This window comes from Liolophura sinensis, chromosome 8 (genome assembly GCF_032854445.1).
Source record: "Liolophura sinensis isolate JHLJ2023 chromosome 8, CUHK_Ljap_v2, whole genome shotgun sequence".
NCBI lineage: Eukaryota > Metazoa > Mollusca > Polyplacophora > Chitonida > Chitonidae > Liolophura > Liolophura sinensis.
In genome coordinates, this window is record NC_088302.1 from 31156448 (window position 1) to 31173770 (window position 17323).

Genomic DNA, 17323 nt, shown 5'->3' on the forward strand with positions numbered 1-17323 from the left:
CTTCCGAAACCGTGCTTTGGCATCAGGCGTGCGTGTCGACTTTTGAAGAACCTTTAATATGGTGGACAGATCAAATTGGAAAAATCTTTTGTGAAAGCTTTCCCACTGTTTTGAATAATGATGTATGTAAGCAATTATCATTACCTTCATAACCGTTGATCTTTGTTATCAGTTTTGAGCATGAGGCTTATTAATATATTTCCGGTCTTACTTTAAATTAAAAAAAAAAATGGAGACTTCCATATTATGGCTAAGATAACTGCCAAAGGAAACCGAAGTTTTAATGTGTTGACAATTTTTGGTAGGATGTCAACTCGCCAGAATATTATTTACACAAATAAATCGTATCGCTTTTTGGGACGTTGCAATAAGCACAATATAGTGTATGTGCCCTTTTGTTCATCCGGTTTCTGTAATAATTTAATTCCAAACAATAAAATGATAAAATATTGAAAACGCCTAATACAAATGTGACAGTGCGTTGTAAATATTACACTTATAGTTTGAGTGGACCCTGGTGAATGGAACTTCTGTGGACTTTTGTACAAAAATCTTTGTTCAAAAATTTCCCCAGAAGAGGTAAAAGGCATATACTTGTCTGTTTTACATTATAAATAATTTTAATCGACTTTAAGAATTTTTGTTTCTCAATTTTAAACAGTATCTTTATTTTTGCTGATTGAAATTTATCTCAGTATTTTTAAAGTATGCACGTTTGGATCATGTATATGGAAGAATAAAACCCAGACCACCTAACCTGTATAGCAGTCGTCATAAGCTTGGTAAGCATTTGGCCGTGGTATATAGACCTTCATGTGTATTTCGAAACTACAACTGGGACTGAAGACGTGATTTATATTACTAAGTTGTTATATAAGTTTTAAATGCCTAAAGATTACTTGTATTATTTATATATTATTATTATTATTATTGTATTATTTATATATTATTATTAATACAATGCAGCAAGTTTAAATGCCTTGTCTCAGATTTTGTTGCTAATGTTGATGGGCTTCAAAATTCATACGGCGAAGATAGAATGAATGAATGATTATAGCTTAACGCCACGGTGGCAGTATAGCTGCCATATTGTGGATAGTGAATACAGAATATGGAATGTTAGACGTGATTAGATTGAAGAGGCGTGTAAATATGTGTCGTTAGTGAATATGTGTCGTTAGTGAAAGCAATAAACATGTAAATGTACATGTTTTCTGTTAATAAAGCGTGTAATCAGCATGTTAATAATGACGATGAATAAAATGAAGTCGTTAACCTAAAACTTATGTCGTCCAATTTGAATTCTAGATTGTCAGGTAGATTCAGTCCCCAAAACAGCCGGTATGACATTAAATAAAGATACGTCTTTTCCCAACGAGTATATTTTCAGTTTTCAGTGTCCAGAAGGAAAAGCCACAATTATTTCCGCGAGGAAGTTTTGATATAACATATTTATTGTTGGGTTCCTTCTCTTTGTTTTTTAGTTCCTAAATCCCAACATCGTCGTTTTGCATTTTACCATGTGATTGAATTTAACATTGTAGATATTTATATATTTCTCTTGTATACACGTTCAGTCATGTTGGACATCTAAATTACGGACACTTTATTGGAGAAAGATCAATTCTTCACTGATATTGTAAATATACTTGTACAAACATTAACAGTTTATAATCATGAGCGCTCTTGGATGAAGTTTGTGTTGGCTAACGGAGGTCTGTACGCGTACTGATACAACATTCACTAGAAGTATGTAGGCCAATTTCCTCATTCTAGTAAACATTAGACCGCTGCTTAGTTGTGCAATTTGTGAGGTCGAGTTTATTTCACCATTGTAACCACGAGGGTTAAGTTATGTGAATTGTAGCATTCACGCTGTACAGTTATGCCGGTATAGTAAAGTTTTGTATCGTGCCCCCAGTTCGCTCACTCTTTCTAAGCCTAGCACGACTTCGTCTTTTCAGAGAAAAACGTCCCGTGCTCCGCGGCGTGAGATTCATCGGCAGGGCTTCTGGCATGTCGAGACTCTCGCCAGAAACAGTAAGGTTACCCCGTCTGTCAAAATAAACCTCTTTGCTTTGTTTATTTTCACTTTTAGCTTATAGTGGACATTGTCACCACACCGTTTAGAAGACCTTGTAACTTTGTAAGCTACATTTCCATTCGTTTCAATAAATAACCTTAGCTGTGTAAACACCCATACTATATATCATACCCGCGTAGATCGTATACTCCCAATTCAAGTTCTCGTGTCGATCACAATAAATTTATTTCTATATCCATAATAAATACATATTTTTTTTTCGACATATGTTCCTTTTAAGATAAATATAATTTACGCAGTTATGAACTGTTTTGTAAACCCAACAATGGAATATACAGTTATCGCTGCCCAATGCTTTAACTTTTCATGTAGTTCATACAGCACGAAAAGAGAGATAGCATTTTTATGACTGTAAAATTTACAAATTTCCAGAGGAAATACCAAACGTTGCTCTCACCAGGAATTTGCACAATCTAAAGTTATTTGTTTGAAAAAAAAAAGTTCAGCCTCTTTGCAGAGAGCCAGAGAGTGTTAATGTTTACTCTCGGCTGAAAATGCAGATAAATTCAGCTTACCGTAGCCAATGGGAAAGTAAAATTTTCCAGCAGAGAAGTAAATAATGTTCTTTTTAAATCTAATAATTGCACAGAGTCACCACAGCAAGACCGATTGTTTCCGAATTCGTTCCACCATAAGCAGCACGGGTGAGATTGTCGTATTTGTATATTTATATATGGCACTTAGACAAAATTTCAACACCGACTGCCGACAACGTAGGACTTCACAGCACTATACGACGTCGACAACAGCATATACGACCATACATATAACGGTACAGCACAGTGCCATGTTTCCCATTGACGGTGCCGATTAGTCCATGTGGTATGCGTGAATGTAGTCCAGATACAGGTTTACAGGCTCTCATTTGGAGAGGTCTTCGACGCGTTGTCAACCCCCTCCTCGTCCAGGCCTAGTCATAATTTCTCTAAACTTCGGGGATTTGTTAAAAGTTCTCTTAGAATCCGCCAGGCCTGTTTGGCCGCAGTGTCCATGGCAGAGGTAGACTTCCCCTTAAATAGGTCCAGGTTGGGCAGAAAGTAATGTGGACAGCGCCTGTTCTGCAGACAAGAGATCATCTGAAGGAGTATACCGTTAATTCTGTCCCCTATACATGACTCGTCCCACTCCACCTCTCGTGGATGCTTTTCACATTCATAAAGAGTTAGTGTTTTCATGTGGTAGTTGAGTATTGGCTGCGATGGTACGTCCAGGTGACGGTCCCGTAACGTCTTCAGAAGACTCAGAACTTTCCTCCGGGAACCGCCGTATAAAAGCCTGTCCTCGGCATACTTAAAAGAAATGACCCAAGCATCGCCTTCGGCAGCCGACTGTTTATCTTTCATGTATATACTTTCTTTTGATAGCAAGTCAAAACCTTCAGTTTTCACTTCGGCCACAAGGTTAGGATTCGGCCATGGAATGTGAGGGATGGGCCAGTGCGCCCCGCTGCGTGGCCAGATGCCACCGCATCGGAAAGCCGGGGTTATCTGCACTACCAATCTCTCCCTAATACGTAACTTGACCTCCGTTGTGTCGGCGACCATTTTCACAATATCTCGGTATGAGCATTTGTCACATGCTTGTGCTACAAGAGTTTGAAAACGCGAGCGAATCTTCCTGGCTGACAAGTATCCGGAGGCCGTGATAAACTCCACCCAGAGCGACATGGACCGCTTTCGGCCGTCGCTGAGCTTGAGGACGGCACATCCCGGGATCGTGCCGTCGTCCACGAAATTAAACACCCCCATTTGGTTCAGGTAGAGCACGACCTCAAACTCAGTGGGGGAGATGACTTCCACCCCCTCGTAGCGACCGTTAGTCTCCGTCAAAGAACTAATAAACCTTGGCTCCTGGACCTCCACTTCCTTCAGGACGTCTTGAACCACCTTACAGACTTCTCGGACCGTCTTGGCGATGCTGCCCTTGCGAGTTTGCACCCGGTCAGAGTTGAACTTGTTGAGCTGGTACAGGAGTTTGGACTGGGCTGCCATCATGTCAGGCAGGTCCAAGGCACCCAGCCCATCAGAATACATCTGGGCTGGGCGGGCGACAGGTGGGGACAGAATGATGAAGTCGAGGAGCGGACACGGGCCGGACGGGCAAGTCAGCTACACGTCGTGTCGTACAGCTGACGACTTAGGCGACAGGCTATTACAAACAACACGACCGAACTTCTGAGCGACTAGAAACACACACAACCAGAAATGGAGCGCAACGCCTGAGGTCACGGGAGGTCTAGCTGTTAGGTTGTCATTGACGGTAATACCTCAGTAGTCGGTCTTGTCGCTCCTCTCAGATTATATGCCCAAGTACCACCACAGTCCATGCGGCGAGCTCCCCCGCGCACTACAGCTCAAAACTTGAAGTTTTGCTAAGAGCAACTGTCAGTTCTGCGCACCGCAGTCTTTCGAGATGAGTGGAATTGTTTTGCTGGTCTATATGGTTATAAGGCTCTCAGCTATTTGTGGCTGCAGTTCACCTGTCAGTATGCAAGTTGAGGGTCGCTAATTAAACAATAATCCCTCGCTTCGACCGTCCAATGAACCACTCAAACCCTCTCGGATGCTCTGACAAGCTTCACTGGCTGGGCGGAGCTAAAGCTCGATTATCTCCGCCCACTAAAAGAAGGGGCGGTATGCGATGAAAAGGGCTTGTTTCATTGGCTAGTGTTTATCTGTTTACAAAACAGCCGCCCTTCTAACATCTCTTAGCATAAGTATCTTTTCGTGTCTGAAATCCGGAGTAGGTGAAAAGAGCGACTGAAGCCTATCTTTGTTTAGCGAAATTTGCTTAACTTGGGCACAGAGATGCAGTGCGTATGGCAAAGATGTCCAGATTTTATTTTATCATTAGTTTGCCGTCAAACATGAAGTGAGCTTCATTGATGAAGCCCGACTGACTATATTTCTCCGAAAAAATAAACTGTACGTCATTAGTGTCCCATGCCTCTTAGGCTTGGACGCCCACCTCTTCGCCCAGTGATTTGTTTTGAAGTTGCATATTTTCAGATGATTGGAATCATGATTAATCAGAAAGTAAATGTGGCGAGAAGACTATTGTTCGGCTGCGTCTTTAAGTCATGAGGTTTGTCATATACCTGATGGCAGTTTGACGATTTTATTATTCTCGAGAAAGGCACTAAAACTCCCATTCACATGAACAAATAAATGTGGAAGACAATCGCTTTGAAAATTATTTGCTATTACCTTTATTCTTTGTATTTACCACTAAAAGCACATCTATATATCTGCATAGTTCAAGTGGGAAGGCAGTGGTGCGGCGTTATTATTTTTCACAATTGTTGTCTTTATTATTATTATTATTGTGTCCTTTGCTGCCATCTTTTTTGTGATATTTACTGAATTGCGCCTTCGTGTTGTGTTACGAGTTCTTGTGCGCCTGTGTGTTGCTTATCAGCTCTGATGACGGTCGACTCGGCTCTAGTTTCCCATCGCATCGCGCCAGGCTATACACTCCCCATAGGAGATCTGTTTGCACTCAATTAGCATCATTGGCCGTCTCGAAAGGGGGCAATATTTGGATAGCGTTTTCGTAATTACAGACTTTATCAGAAATTTCAATTTTTCATTGACACAAGCGGCTGGATTTAAAACAAATAAAAGTGGATTAATTTTAGTGGAGCGGAGACGCTTGTGACATGGAGTGATTACAGAGCCGAGGGGCGTCAGGACTTCTGTGGAGAGCGACAGCGTTGGGTAATCCAGGGGGCTGGACCCCGAGCAGGCCTTCGCCGGCGTCAACCCAATCTGGATCTAATTTTCCGGTGATCCCTTTAGTAGGCTGGTTTATATCAAACCTCCGACTGAGGCAGACTCTTATGAAGGCTGGCGTCGGGGACTTAAATTGTCTCCGTACACCAAACGGCCAACGTCCAGGACTCCATTCCTATTCAGTTTAGTACTAAATTTTGGTTTAATTTTTTGAGTGTTGACAGAACACAGCACTTTCATTGGGTTACGTTGAACGCTAAGATGTTATTTCCCCCCTGTTTTGTTAAGTATGTTTCGCGGTTGCCAGAGGGTCCAATGTCGCTATGGTTCGACAGTAGTAAGATTGAACCCGAAAATGTTGCGATCTCCGGAGACAGGGGTGCCATGTGTGTGCCCAGACGACCCGTGTCTTCATCTGGTTTCTCTACACCTCAACGTACACGATTGCTTAAGTGAGATTTAAAGCACTCGGAATAGAGTCCAAGCCTGGTGATAAACTTCTCTTCTACCATTCAGGATAGAATTTCTAAATTGCTTTTTAAACTTTTGGTGTCGACACGATAAGCACGGATCATATTGCGCAACTCGGTGCGCGCATGTTTTGCCTGGTTAGTTACACGCCTCAGAAATATGTTTAAACCTGCGACCAGGATGTATTCAAGAAAGACTTTGGACAAAAATATACCGTTCTCATGCGATTTGGTTTCCTGTTACCTTTTGTAACATTTGCAAATCGAAGGACCAGGCAACTATTGTTGTGTATAAATACGACTTCGTGTTGACTGTAACTGATAAGTACGGTCTGCCTGCAGTGTTAAATACCGGGACGGATTCGTCCTGGCCAGCCGCCATACGACGGCCGATGACAGAGCTCATCGGGGCAACAGGATCGGGTTTCTCTCCCCCTGCCCACTCTCTTAGAGCCAGGCTCTAATTGGCCCTAATTAACCCTTCGTCCGTGATCCTATCTCAGCTCCAGTCTCTCTATCCATTTATGCTGTCTATGCCCAAGGATTGTCCCAGGCGCTCTTCGGTCTCACTTGGATTGTATAATATTTAAAGCCTATTCACAGGTTTATTATTGGCGTCAGATGTCTTATCTTGCATTTTTAGAAAACTTGCGTGTCGCAGGATTTATTGCCTTTCTGTCAATTTCAAATGTTAAGTGTATTACACCTTGTATTTTTTTTTTATGGAAGTTATCGAGTAAGGAGAATCACAAATATTAAAAAGTTCAGTTAATTCCTTCAAACTCATAAACCATGCAAGTATTTTGCTCATGGTGTAATAAACCTAATTTCTACTGCATTTTGAAAAAAGCGTTTATATATCCCTATTTTTCTGAAATTGTCTAGACTGGAAGAGAAATTGGGTATAACGTTGTATACATAATACAAAGTGTATGGTGAAGATTAAATTAGTTTTGAGCACTCTCCAGAACTTGCCTTAGTGTTGTGGTCGTTTTGCTGACACACAGGATGAGAAAGAAAGTCTAGCGTGGACTGATTGGTTGCCGTAGGTGTGTTCAGGTATTAGTTGATTTGACTTCAGGCAGGTATATCATTGCCAGGGAGAGACGGGAATTAGATTGAGGATAGATTAAACTAAGCTGTCTATAAATATCCCATTGTTAAGCCTGCTTAACCACTTTCTAAAGTAGCAGCACTTTTGTCGGTATGTAAGATATGTGCTGATATTGATAGGTTCGGTAGAGCGACGAGTACGTTAGTAGGGGTTAAGGTGATGGGAGTCTCAGGTAAGGGTTGATATCAGCCGCCGGGTTCTGGCCTTAACACCGCAGCTTTTCGCCTCACCGATCATTGAAGTCAGCAGCCTACATGATGATACAAGTCTAGAAATACATGGACACCCTGTTTAATGGTGCATAGACATGCAGTCAACGGAAACGCCATGCTAATCCCTTTAATATATGCAGCGTTACAATACCACAGTTCGCGTGGATAATCACTGTACAGGTCCATTGGCCATCTTTGTCTTATACCACCGTATACGGAGAACAAGCAATTTTGCAAAGCTGTCCCTGTTGCAGTGTTGTAAGGAATACCGGCCCAGTGACTTGGGTATGTTTCTGCTTATCCGACCATAAAATTGTCATCAAGCCACCGTGTATCCGCTGCGAGAACAACGCTTATGTCCTCTTGCGTAACATTACAAGTGTAAATGGCAATGCCGAGCTATCTGATCAGATACAGCCAGCATAATGTGTTTCAGATTCGCCACAATATTATTTTAAGATTTTGTTCAACAGAATATGGCACGACTTACAGATTTCTGAAGACTAATTGTTGACTAGACACTGGAAAACTGGAAAAATTGGGCTCACGGAAATATTTTGCCATTTTGCACCCCTCTATAATTCTTTCTGCTATAAACGCAACAAAATGTTCTGTAATAGATGCATATGCATGGTGACTACAGATAATGATGTTAAACAACTTTATTTCTAGACCTGGTTGTTTAATTGGGTATCACGCATGCATTACCTTCATCTAAATTGTGACTTACCTATAGTATTAACTCACACAAAAAATTAAAAAGCATTCCGTATTTATATACTGCGTCAGTTAAGGGTAGTTTTTTAATTTTATTTTGATAATATAACTGTTATAACAATCGAACCAACGCGCAGATAATGAGTTGAGAAAACCGCATCGATTCAGGGAGAATACACAACACCGTTTTGATCACGTTATCTGTTTTGAGTAGGACAGACCACTGCTTGTATACAGTCAGGACTGCATTCCGTATCATACAGGAGTTAACCTTTTCTGTATATAGAAAAGGCTGTATCCTCCAGGTTGGGCAGTTTAGGGTTATAGACAATGTACTAGTCAGGGAGCAGCTGTCCGATCAACCAGGCGAGAGCTATGGAAGATGAGAGTTTTTACCTCGCCAGATTGGATGATTTTTCACCCGGATGGAGATTGGCCTAATGGAATGATAATGGCGTTTCACTTTTTGTCGCGAGTCGTTTCCGCTTCCTGAAGATCTTTTTAGAGGAGACAGTGGGTTTAATAATAAGATTAGCTGTTTCTTCCATCGAGTTCAATGTATAAAGCACGCGTCAAATTTCTTTCCAAAAGAACGCCTTGTTTTTGCACCGAAGGATATACAGAATGTCCAGTGCCACAATTGCGGGGGATTTTTCTTTTGAAAGGTTCCCGTTTCGTTGACTGATATATTTAACGTGCTTTACTAATGCCGTGCGTTTTTTGTTTTTTTTTTTTTGGACGATTTTAGTGGATACCATTCGTTGATTGACATTGAATCCAAACATTGTTGACTTGTACAAATTGCCGTTGATCTTGGTGGTAACGTTTGGCGCCGTGATCTCGCGAGTTTCGATGCTGTATGCGTGGTGCGGCCGAGTCATGCGGCCTCCGTATACGTGTAATGATTGCATCATTCCTCAAGGGCCAACCATTCATAGATAACACAATTAACACGGGAGAGAAAAGCTACAAGGTATCGGCCACGTCCACAGCTTTGTTTCCCTCGGCATAACTCCTCGGCTCGATCTCGGAGCCTTAACTCTATTTCGTCTCGTTTTATCGAATTTACGGGAAGCATATTGCTGGCCCGTTAGCTTCCAGGTCTCCATGGGGCAAGGAGATAGGAGGCAAATGACTGCAGCTTAATGCTTGGGTGCCGGTATAATTAGATATATTTTCCATTATTGTAATAAGCTATTCTCCTCTTTTCTGCCTTCAATTTAGATCTTTGTATCGAGAGAGTTGATTAAGCTGGACTCGATCTTGCCTTAGTCTCTTGGGCCTTTCCTTCGACGCACCTCCACGGGTTCCCATGATGCCTGAATGCGTGCTTTCTGAACTACAGCCTGCAATTGCCGGGCCAAATGACCCAACTTTAAACGATTATCCCTGAACTAATGCGGTTTTAACTTTCTCCACAAGAATACAAATATCATCATTTAGAGTGCGCCAACTGTACGGCATGATATTTATTCGTGCAGATACAAGAGCTGAGTGGATTCATGACATGTTTGACAGGACAGAAGCGGGAATTTACAGCCTTTGTTGCGAAAAATATACAGTGGGTTACACCATGCATTTAACTTATTCCTGCACACCTTCGATAACTATGATAAACTTAATTTATCTAGTTGGTTCGACTATGACTAAGTAAAAAAGTTGAAACCTGCGGATGGTCGTGGGTTTCCCCCCGGGCTGTGCCCGGTTTCCACCCACCATCATGCTGGCCGCCGTTGTATAAGTCAAATATTCTTGAGTATGGCGTAAAATACCAATCGAAAAAATAAATAAATAAAGAAGTTTGTCAGGCACCAGTGGGTTACTCCCTGCACTCTACTTTCCTTTATCCATCAACCACGCAGCACTTGTAGAAGAGAACAATTTTTAGTGTATAAGTGACCAGTTCTTGAACACTTTTTATATGTAATATAACAGACTACAGCGTAGAGTGTAAAACCAAAGCAGCGACTGTAGTGTGATAGTTGACAAATGGTCACACCTAACCAATTTATAAAACCAATGAAATATATAAATATGTGGTATTTTCAAAATTTAAGAAAAAACATGATACACAGTATTCAACAATGGTTAAAATTGTTATACCAACGTGCTTTAATTTGAGACTATTTCCGTTTAAACCGGAAGAATTGCGAAGAATTTATGTGTCTGACAAGACGTTAAGATCGCATTGGCTAGTCGTATAGACTTAATTTGACTATTTAAGCCGAGCTTGTGCATGTATGTTGTCGTACTTCTGATTTGTTGCGAGTAAGTGCGGTTTCAGAAATTTTTTATAAAAGTAGTCTGCTGGTTTGTATGATGTCAGCTCAAACACACACACGCGCACTCACAACAGCAAAACCTAAAAAAAACCTCGTTTACAACGGTTTAATAGATATTGCAAAATTCTCATTCTCCCAAAGATTGAACATGTGTTCAATATGTGAAATATTTCACAGTCTGGAAGCAACACTATGCACAGTATAACACGAGCCTTGTTAGTCCAGCACGGCATGGCTTTCATTAAATGAAGAATGTTCCTGACTTTCGGATCATCTGGTTTTTGGTAGCTACCTTAGTTATGAGTCTACAGTTTTCTATCGTTATCACCGCCCTGCATCGGACCTTATCTCTGAGGGGGCCATAGTGCTAATAGTAAGCAGACTCTTCACATTATTGGCACAGGTGATGGCTGGGAAGTCTCCCGATTAACGCAGTTCTTCCTTGACATTGAAGACATCCTATGTTTTTTTTAATCAGATAATTGCGATACATTTATACGGGCGAATGAAACAAACGGCCCTTTTAATGACCGAAGTCTGCCTCGGTTCGTATTCGCTTGGTAGATGTGATTATTATTAGTTTTTGAAAACATTTGTACTTAACTATTTGTTCTTTGGTGTGAAGGAAAGGAACTTAAGGTTATCCCAGTGGTTTCACTCTTTAAAAGTTCTGTATAACAAGCACCTGTTTTAATCGCTTAAACGCGGAGAGTATTAGGGTACTCCGGTAGTAAGGACGAAGAGTCCCAATCTGTCACTGTCAATTTGACCAGAGCCGTTTCCCTGGATTATTGCCCCTTAGGCCTTCCATCGGCGTCTAGATATCGGCGGACACGGTCTAATCCTTCGCCGACAGCCAGACCCGAACACTGACCGCCACCTATCAGATACAAGCAGCGAGAATTCTGTTCCCAGATAAAGTGCCGTTTGAGCAATTAGCAGAGTTGTATTTCCCATCTTACCGTCATCTGTTGCTGTTTAGTAAGCTTTCTGTACTGACCCCTTCTCGACCCGTTCTCGGTTTTGCTCGATTTGCTTTACCGTGGCCAAGTACTGCATTCAGAAGACGGAAGCGTGGTGCAGGGTGATGCCTTGGTTTAATGGTGTCCATTTTACCTTTAGTGCGGGCCGAATATTTGTAAGGGAGTGTATATCAACTACCTGTATATAGGTATGCTGCTTACCTGTGCGCTGGGCTCCGTTATTGGCTTTTCTCCATCCATGTGTCGAGCGCCGTCGTGTAACTGATAAATTCTCGAATGCCATGACACCAAGTTTCGTTTGAGAAATATATTTTTCATTAGATCGGTTAACATTTATTGAATTTTTCCTATTTCATGTAAAGGATGATGTGTGCAGATTGAAAGGGGTCAGCTATGTGATTCCGTTTTTATGCGAACGTAGCTGATTCTACCCGCGCTTCACTTGGCGCTTCATTAGCGTATATATAATCAGATGCTTGCATGTTCTTAAGACATCCGTGAACGCCTGCTTCTTTTATCGAGATTACGCTTATACGTATCGATAAACCAAACCAATTAATGATTTATTTATTTATTTATTTGATTGGTGTTTTACGTCATACTCAAGAATATTTCACTTGTACTACGGCAAGCAACATTATGGTGGGCAGTTAATAAGAGCATTGTCACAGGGATCCTTTTTATATACTTAATAAGAATAGAGGTGAAATCTGGATTTTCACTCGTTTTAAAAAAGTGAAGGTGATGCGAAGCTTAATTGGGTGAAGCAATCCCGTGAGAATTAGTTTCGTATATATGGGAGTACTGGGAGTAATATTGAAGCCCTTGAGAAAATTTAATCTGCGGAGTAAATGAAGATTCCCATATAAACGTCGGTGATCTCAATAAAACGTTTACGTGTATCTTTTTAAAAAAATGCCTTAGGTTAAAAGCAGCAGTGCAAAACTCGAAACATAAAAAAACATCATCAAATAAATTATGTGCTTCAGTTTCCAAACGTAATCCGTATTCGTGTCCATGTAAAGAGGACGTGTATACGCATCGTTCAAGACGTTCCTTTAGATATGTGTGCGTGTTGCTTTAGCAACAGAACGACCTGGATGCATGCATGGAGTATGAATGGCAGCGTAGTTAAGGATCCACCTGGTATTCTCTTTAGGGCTTGATTGAGTGATGGCAAAATGAAGTTACATGTATATGTCAACGATCCGTATGCTGTTTGGATATCGCTTGAGGCTGGCATCTCACCGTCATTGAACTATATCTATAATATATATGCAGTTGCTTTTATTAGCGGTCTTGATCGCTCTTCCATTTTGGGGTGGAAACTCTCGGAATTCTCTGTCAGAATGTAGTAAAAGTCACTTAAGTGAGGGTCCTTTATGCAGACATCTGGAGACATGCATTCAGTACTGACTGGGGTTAAAATGGAAAATTATCTGCCATCGGAAAAGTTGTTGTGCGTATAATTCTGAAGCAATATCTCGAGCGAACCTCGTGTGTGATTTTTCTTTTAGCATTAAGTACTCTATGTACATAAAAATAATGGTCTGAAGTAACGTAATATCTTAATGTTTGACAGAGTTATCTGTTTTTATTATTGTTCTGGAAACCATATATAATTGTCATTAAATAGAATGATGTGATCAGGCCAATGCAGCTTTGTTATATCCTCATATCCTTTATAGAGGGTTAAATGATCTTGTATGACGTATTCGGCCATGAACCTTATCTACATCTGTGCAACGGCTTACGGGGCCCCGTTTGATTATATCTGTACAACGCCATTGTATTGGCAATGGAAACATTTGCAAGGCGAGACACGCTGTTGATTCGGCTATTCCCTATCCTGGTTTAGAGGGTAAAATCAATAAACCGTCCAACCAGTCCCGCCATGTCACAACATCTAAACCTGATCATTGATCAAGTGCTCTTTAAACCCCCGTGGCTGGAGGGGCCGGGGGTGCTACCGAGTACACGCAGCGACTATATATGCAGCACGAGAGGTCCACACCCTCCAACAGCCCGCTGACGGCTTATTCCCATCCCATTATCTAACTATCGGCGGTTTAATCTTGATTCCCGGTTCTAAATCAGCTTTAGCACAACAGAGGAAGCACTCAGCATAACTGCGGGCTAAAAACCTCGGAACACGGCATGTATTATTCAAAAAACCCTTGATGGGATTCTTTTGGAGAGGAAGGGCCGGTGGCAGTCCAGGGAAGAGCGTTAAGTCACTAATCCAGTTAAAAAAGACAGGGGCGTAGCAAAAGGCAAAATGTCGCAAGACTTTCAGAATGAAACGCCCGCCCAATTGATTTTTCGTCTTTAAGCTCATTTCACCAAAAAAAAAAAAAATTTGAAATTGGATATGTCTCGGCCATTTTAGGTTTGTAATTAAGACATTATAGGTATTTTATTGTGCGATTACATGTCACACTGGTAGTTTAAACAAACATTTTTTTTAGCAAAATGTCCATTTGTTCGTATATATACACCGTGTACATATATAGACACCTTGATCGTATTGTATATATTTAGGCATTTACAATTCCAATTTTACGATTGTGGTGGCTTATATAATGCCTACGTGTATTTTGCGTCGTGGTTCTAAATTTACCCCACCCCTCTTAAAAAAAGAAAATTCCATCGAGAAATACGCATTAAATAATGTTCAACTGTATCATCGCATTTAAAGGACTGCATAGCATTTCCTGTTAGACAAGGTGCCTCTACAGGCCGTGATTTCTTTGCGGATTACCAGACAAGAGCAGTGCTTCTTACCATGTTTCTTATACACGAACAGGAGTAATCAAGGTTACTAAAATCTGTGACATGTATTTGGACATCTGGCTTTATTAAACTGTGGCATCGTATGTATTGTTACGTATAGACAAAGCACTTAATCCAGTAAACGGTGTTCACTCAGATCCGTAAATGGTCATGTTTCCTTGCATACAGGTATAGCGATGATTTTGTGAAATATCGACCATTTCTCTGCGCTTGCAGGCCGAAGAAAGAAAGATCGCATGAAATATAAAGATTCATCATTGTTATATCGAACTTAGCGAACAAAACGATCTGTGCTTGACAAAGGCAGAAAGCATGGATTCAACTAGATTGCTACTTCCCTGCAGAGATAAATAGGTTAAATTACAGTTTTTGGTGGAATCCTAAGAGCTCTGTGACAATATGATCACTGGCGGCCCGAGCTAATTGAGGAGAATGGCCCGGAGAAAGTGGACTCTTTTTCCCCCAAGCTGTTTTAGAAGGTGGCCGCTGACGGATGAGAACGTCTACGATCTTGACAGTGGGGGAAACCTAATAGTCTTATTTAATAAATTCCGTGTACCAGGGCAGTTTGGGTCTAGAGGAAGATTCCAATATTTGATCTGCACCAATGTAATCAGAACGTAATTAAACAATCTTTGGCAGAGCCTTGTGTTTTTATGGCAGCGATTAGGCCCGGTCCAGGCCAGCGTGCTGTTATTAATGACCATATTAGAGAATGTGTCTTCCGCCATCTTTGTAACAGTCGAGTCAAGGCTGACCGACCGACTGTCTTTAGGGCTGGCAGAAGAGTGCCGGCTAATAGATGGCTTCCTTATAAAGGCTGACACATGCCCGTCTTTCTCTGCCGGGAAGCCGGTAGTCGCCCGGAGGTAAAAGGAAATCAACAGAGGAAACTTAGTGAGACAAAAGGCCTCGCTTCTCAAAACGTCGTTGGTTAAGTTTCTTGATAACGGCAGACACGACAGCGGGCCATTCTGAAGAGTTGTCCGTGAGCGGTGTATCTGGGTAGAGTTCCCAGCAGGTTATATGTCGTCAGACACGCGATGTGCAATACGGTCTGCCACCAGGGATTCGCATGCACAAACTCCCAAACACATCCTCATGGTATAGGTAAAGTCGAGAGCTGCTAAATGAATGAGATTTAATGGAGGCATCCGGACATGTCACATTTCATTGGTTGCAAGCCCCCCCACTTCCTTAATTTATGGTCCCGTAACACCCAGCCGTGCCGTCCTCTTTGTAGCATGTTGCGGCCCTGTGCACAGTTTTTTTGTAACACCTCGCAATCTTCATACACATCATTGTCATGACTCTCAACCCAGCGTAACCAATGCATCGTTGAAGTAAGCTAATAAACCACCTAATCCTGATTCAAACCATAGAACCTAAAAAGATACGTATGCTCTGACACCTAAAACCACGCAACACAGTCCACTGTTGTGCGTTAGAACGCCATTCGTGTCATCGTTCCGAAGTTGTTATGCATTAGGAATGTACCATATACAGTATATTTTGGCTTTAATTATAGGTGCCAGGGTCTTTCGGTCAACCGCCTAATCGGTTATTCCTGGAGATCCTTTGACCGATGAGGTTTTGGTGCTAAAATCCAGCTATGGCTGTCTTAAACTCGGTAAGGGCGTCTGTACCTGGCGATTTGCGATGGGTGCCCTGGACTCGAAAGGGCGTCAGTACCTGGCGATTTGCGATGGGTGCCCTGGACTCGAAAGGGCGTCAGTATCTGGCGATTTGCGATGGGTGCCCTGGACTCGAAAGAGCGTCAGTACCTGGCGATTTGCGGTGGGTGCCCTGGATTCGAAAGGGCGTCAGTATCTGGCGATTTGCGGTGGGTGCCCTGGACTCGAAAGGGCGTCAGTACCTGGCGATTTGCGGTGGGTGCCCTGGACTCGAAAGGGCGTCAGTACCTGGCGATTTTCGGTGGGTGCCCTGGGCAGCTTTCTTCCTTCCTCTGATAAACCTAAACGTCGTAAAAAACGAACATTATCAATGAGTGATGTATATGATGCCTTGGTATAGATCCCCAACTTTGCACTTCTGTGCAAGAGCTCTTGGTGTTTACTCGATTTTTGTTTTCTACTCTGAATATTTTCATCATCTCATCTTGTTCGTCAGATTCTTTTTGCAAACCTTGTTCGAATTTATGAGTTTATAGGATAATGTATTTTTTTTTGATTGGTGTTTTACGCCGTACTCAAGAATATTTCACTTATACGACGGCGGCCAGCATTATGGTGGTTGGGAACCGGGAACCCACGACCATCCGCAGGTTGCTGACAGACCTTCCAACTTACGGCCGGATAGGAAGCCAGCATGAGCTTGACTTGAACTCACAGCGACCGCATTGGTGAGAGGCTCCTGGGTCATTACGCTGCGCTAGCGCGCTAACCGACTGAGCCACGAAGGCCCCTAGGATAATGTAAGGAAAAAAGTTATTACTACCGTCCTTTGAAAGACGATGTCAAAACAACTTCAAAACAAGGAGACCACGTGAACTAGCCAACTGGATTGTGGAATACAGACATTACAGAATTAAAATAAAACGAGTTAAAGTAGACAAGATGTGTTTGTATATATAGATATATCCGAAGTCCATGTTACTTCTGGCAATGAAGTTGCCTGGAATTATATAAATCTATAGGTCTACATTCAAACATTTGGGAGAACAATTGCTCACTAGAAAAAAGAATGCTTTAGGTGTAATGGTCATGCTGCATGGCTAGAATGTTTCTTTCCGTCACAAGAAAAGTATGCAGTCTTCTGTGTAAACAGTTTGAGGGTATTCTTGTATACGCTGGCTTTGTACGCCTGAGACGTGACAGATTGTGGGAGTTGTGGTTGTGCCTGTATTTAAAACTCGCTGTACTCCATGATTCGTATGGCGGGTCGAACGCACGTGCTG

At 41.9% G+C, this 17323-nt stretch overlaps 2 protein-coding genes across 3 annotated transcripts in view; one reads left to right on the forward strand and one right to left on the reverse strand.

Annotated features, from left to right (window-relative positions):
* The window catches only part of LOC135474026 (neurobeachin-like), a 142102-nt gene that overhangs the window by 100694 nt on the left and 24085 nt on the right, over nt 1-17323 (forward strand). The window lies entirely within an intron of this gene.
* Nucleotides 1846-4425, reverse strand: LOC135473894 (protein mab-21-like 2). The gene has a single exon (XM_064753828.1). The coding sequence runs from the start codon at nt 4135-4137 to the stop codon at nt 3019-3021; it is 1119 nt and encodes a 372-aa protein (XP_064609898.1). The 5' UTR covers nt 4138-4425; the 3' UTR covers nt 1846-3018.

What these genes read in the sequence shown, in the direction of transcription:
- LOC135473894 (XM_064753828.1), bottom strand. Translation starts at nt 4,137, where the DNA reads ATGTATTCTGATGGGCTGGGTGCCTTGGACCTGCCTGACATGATGGCA.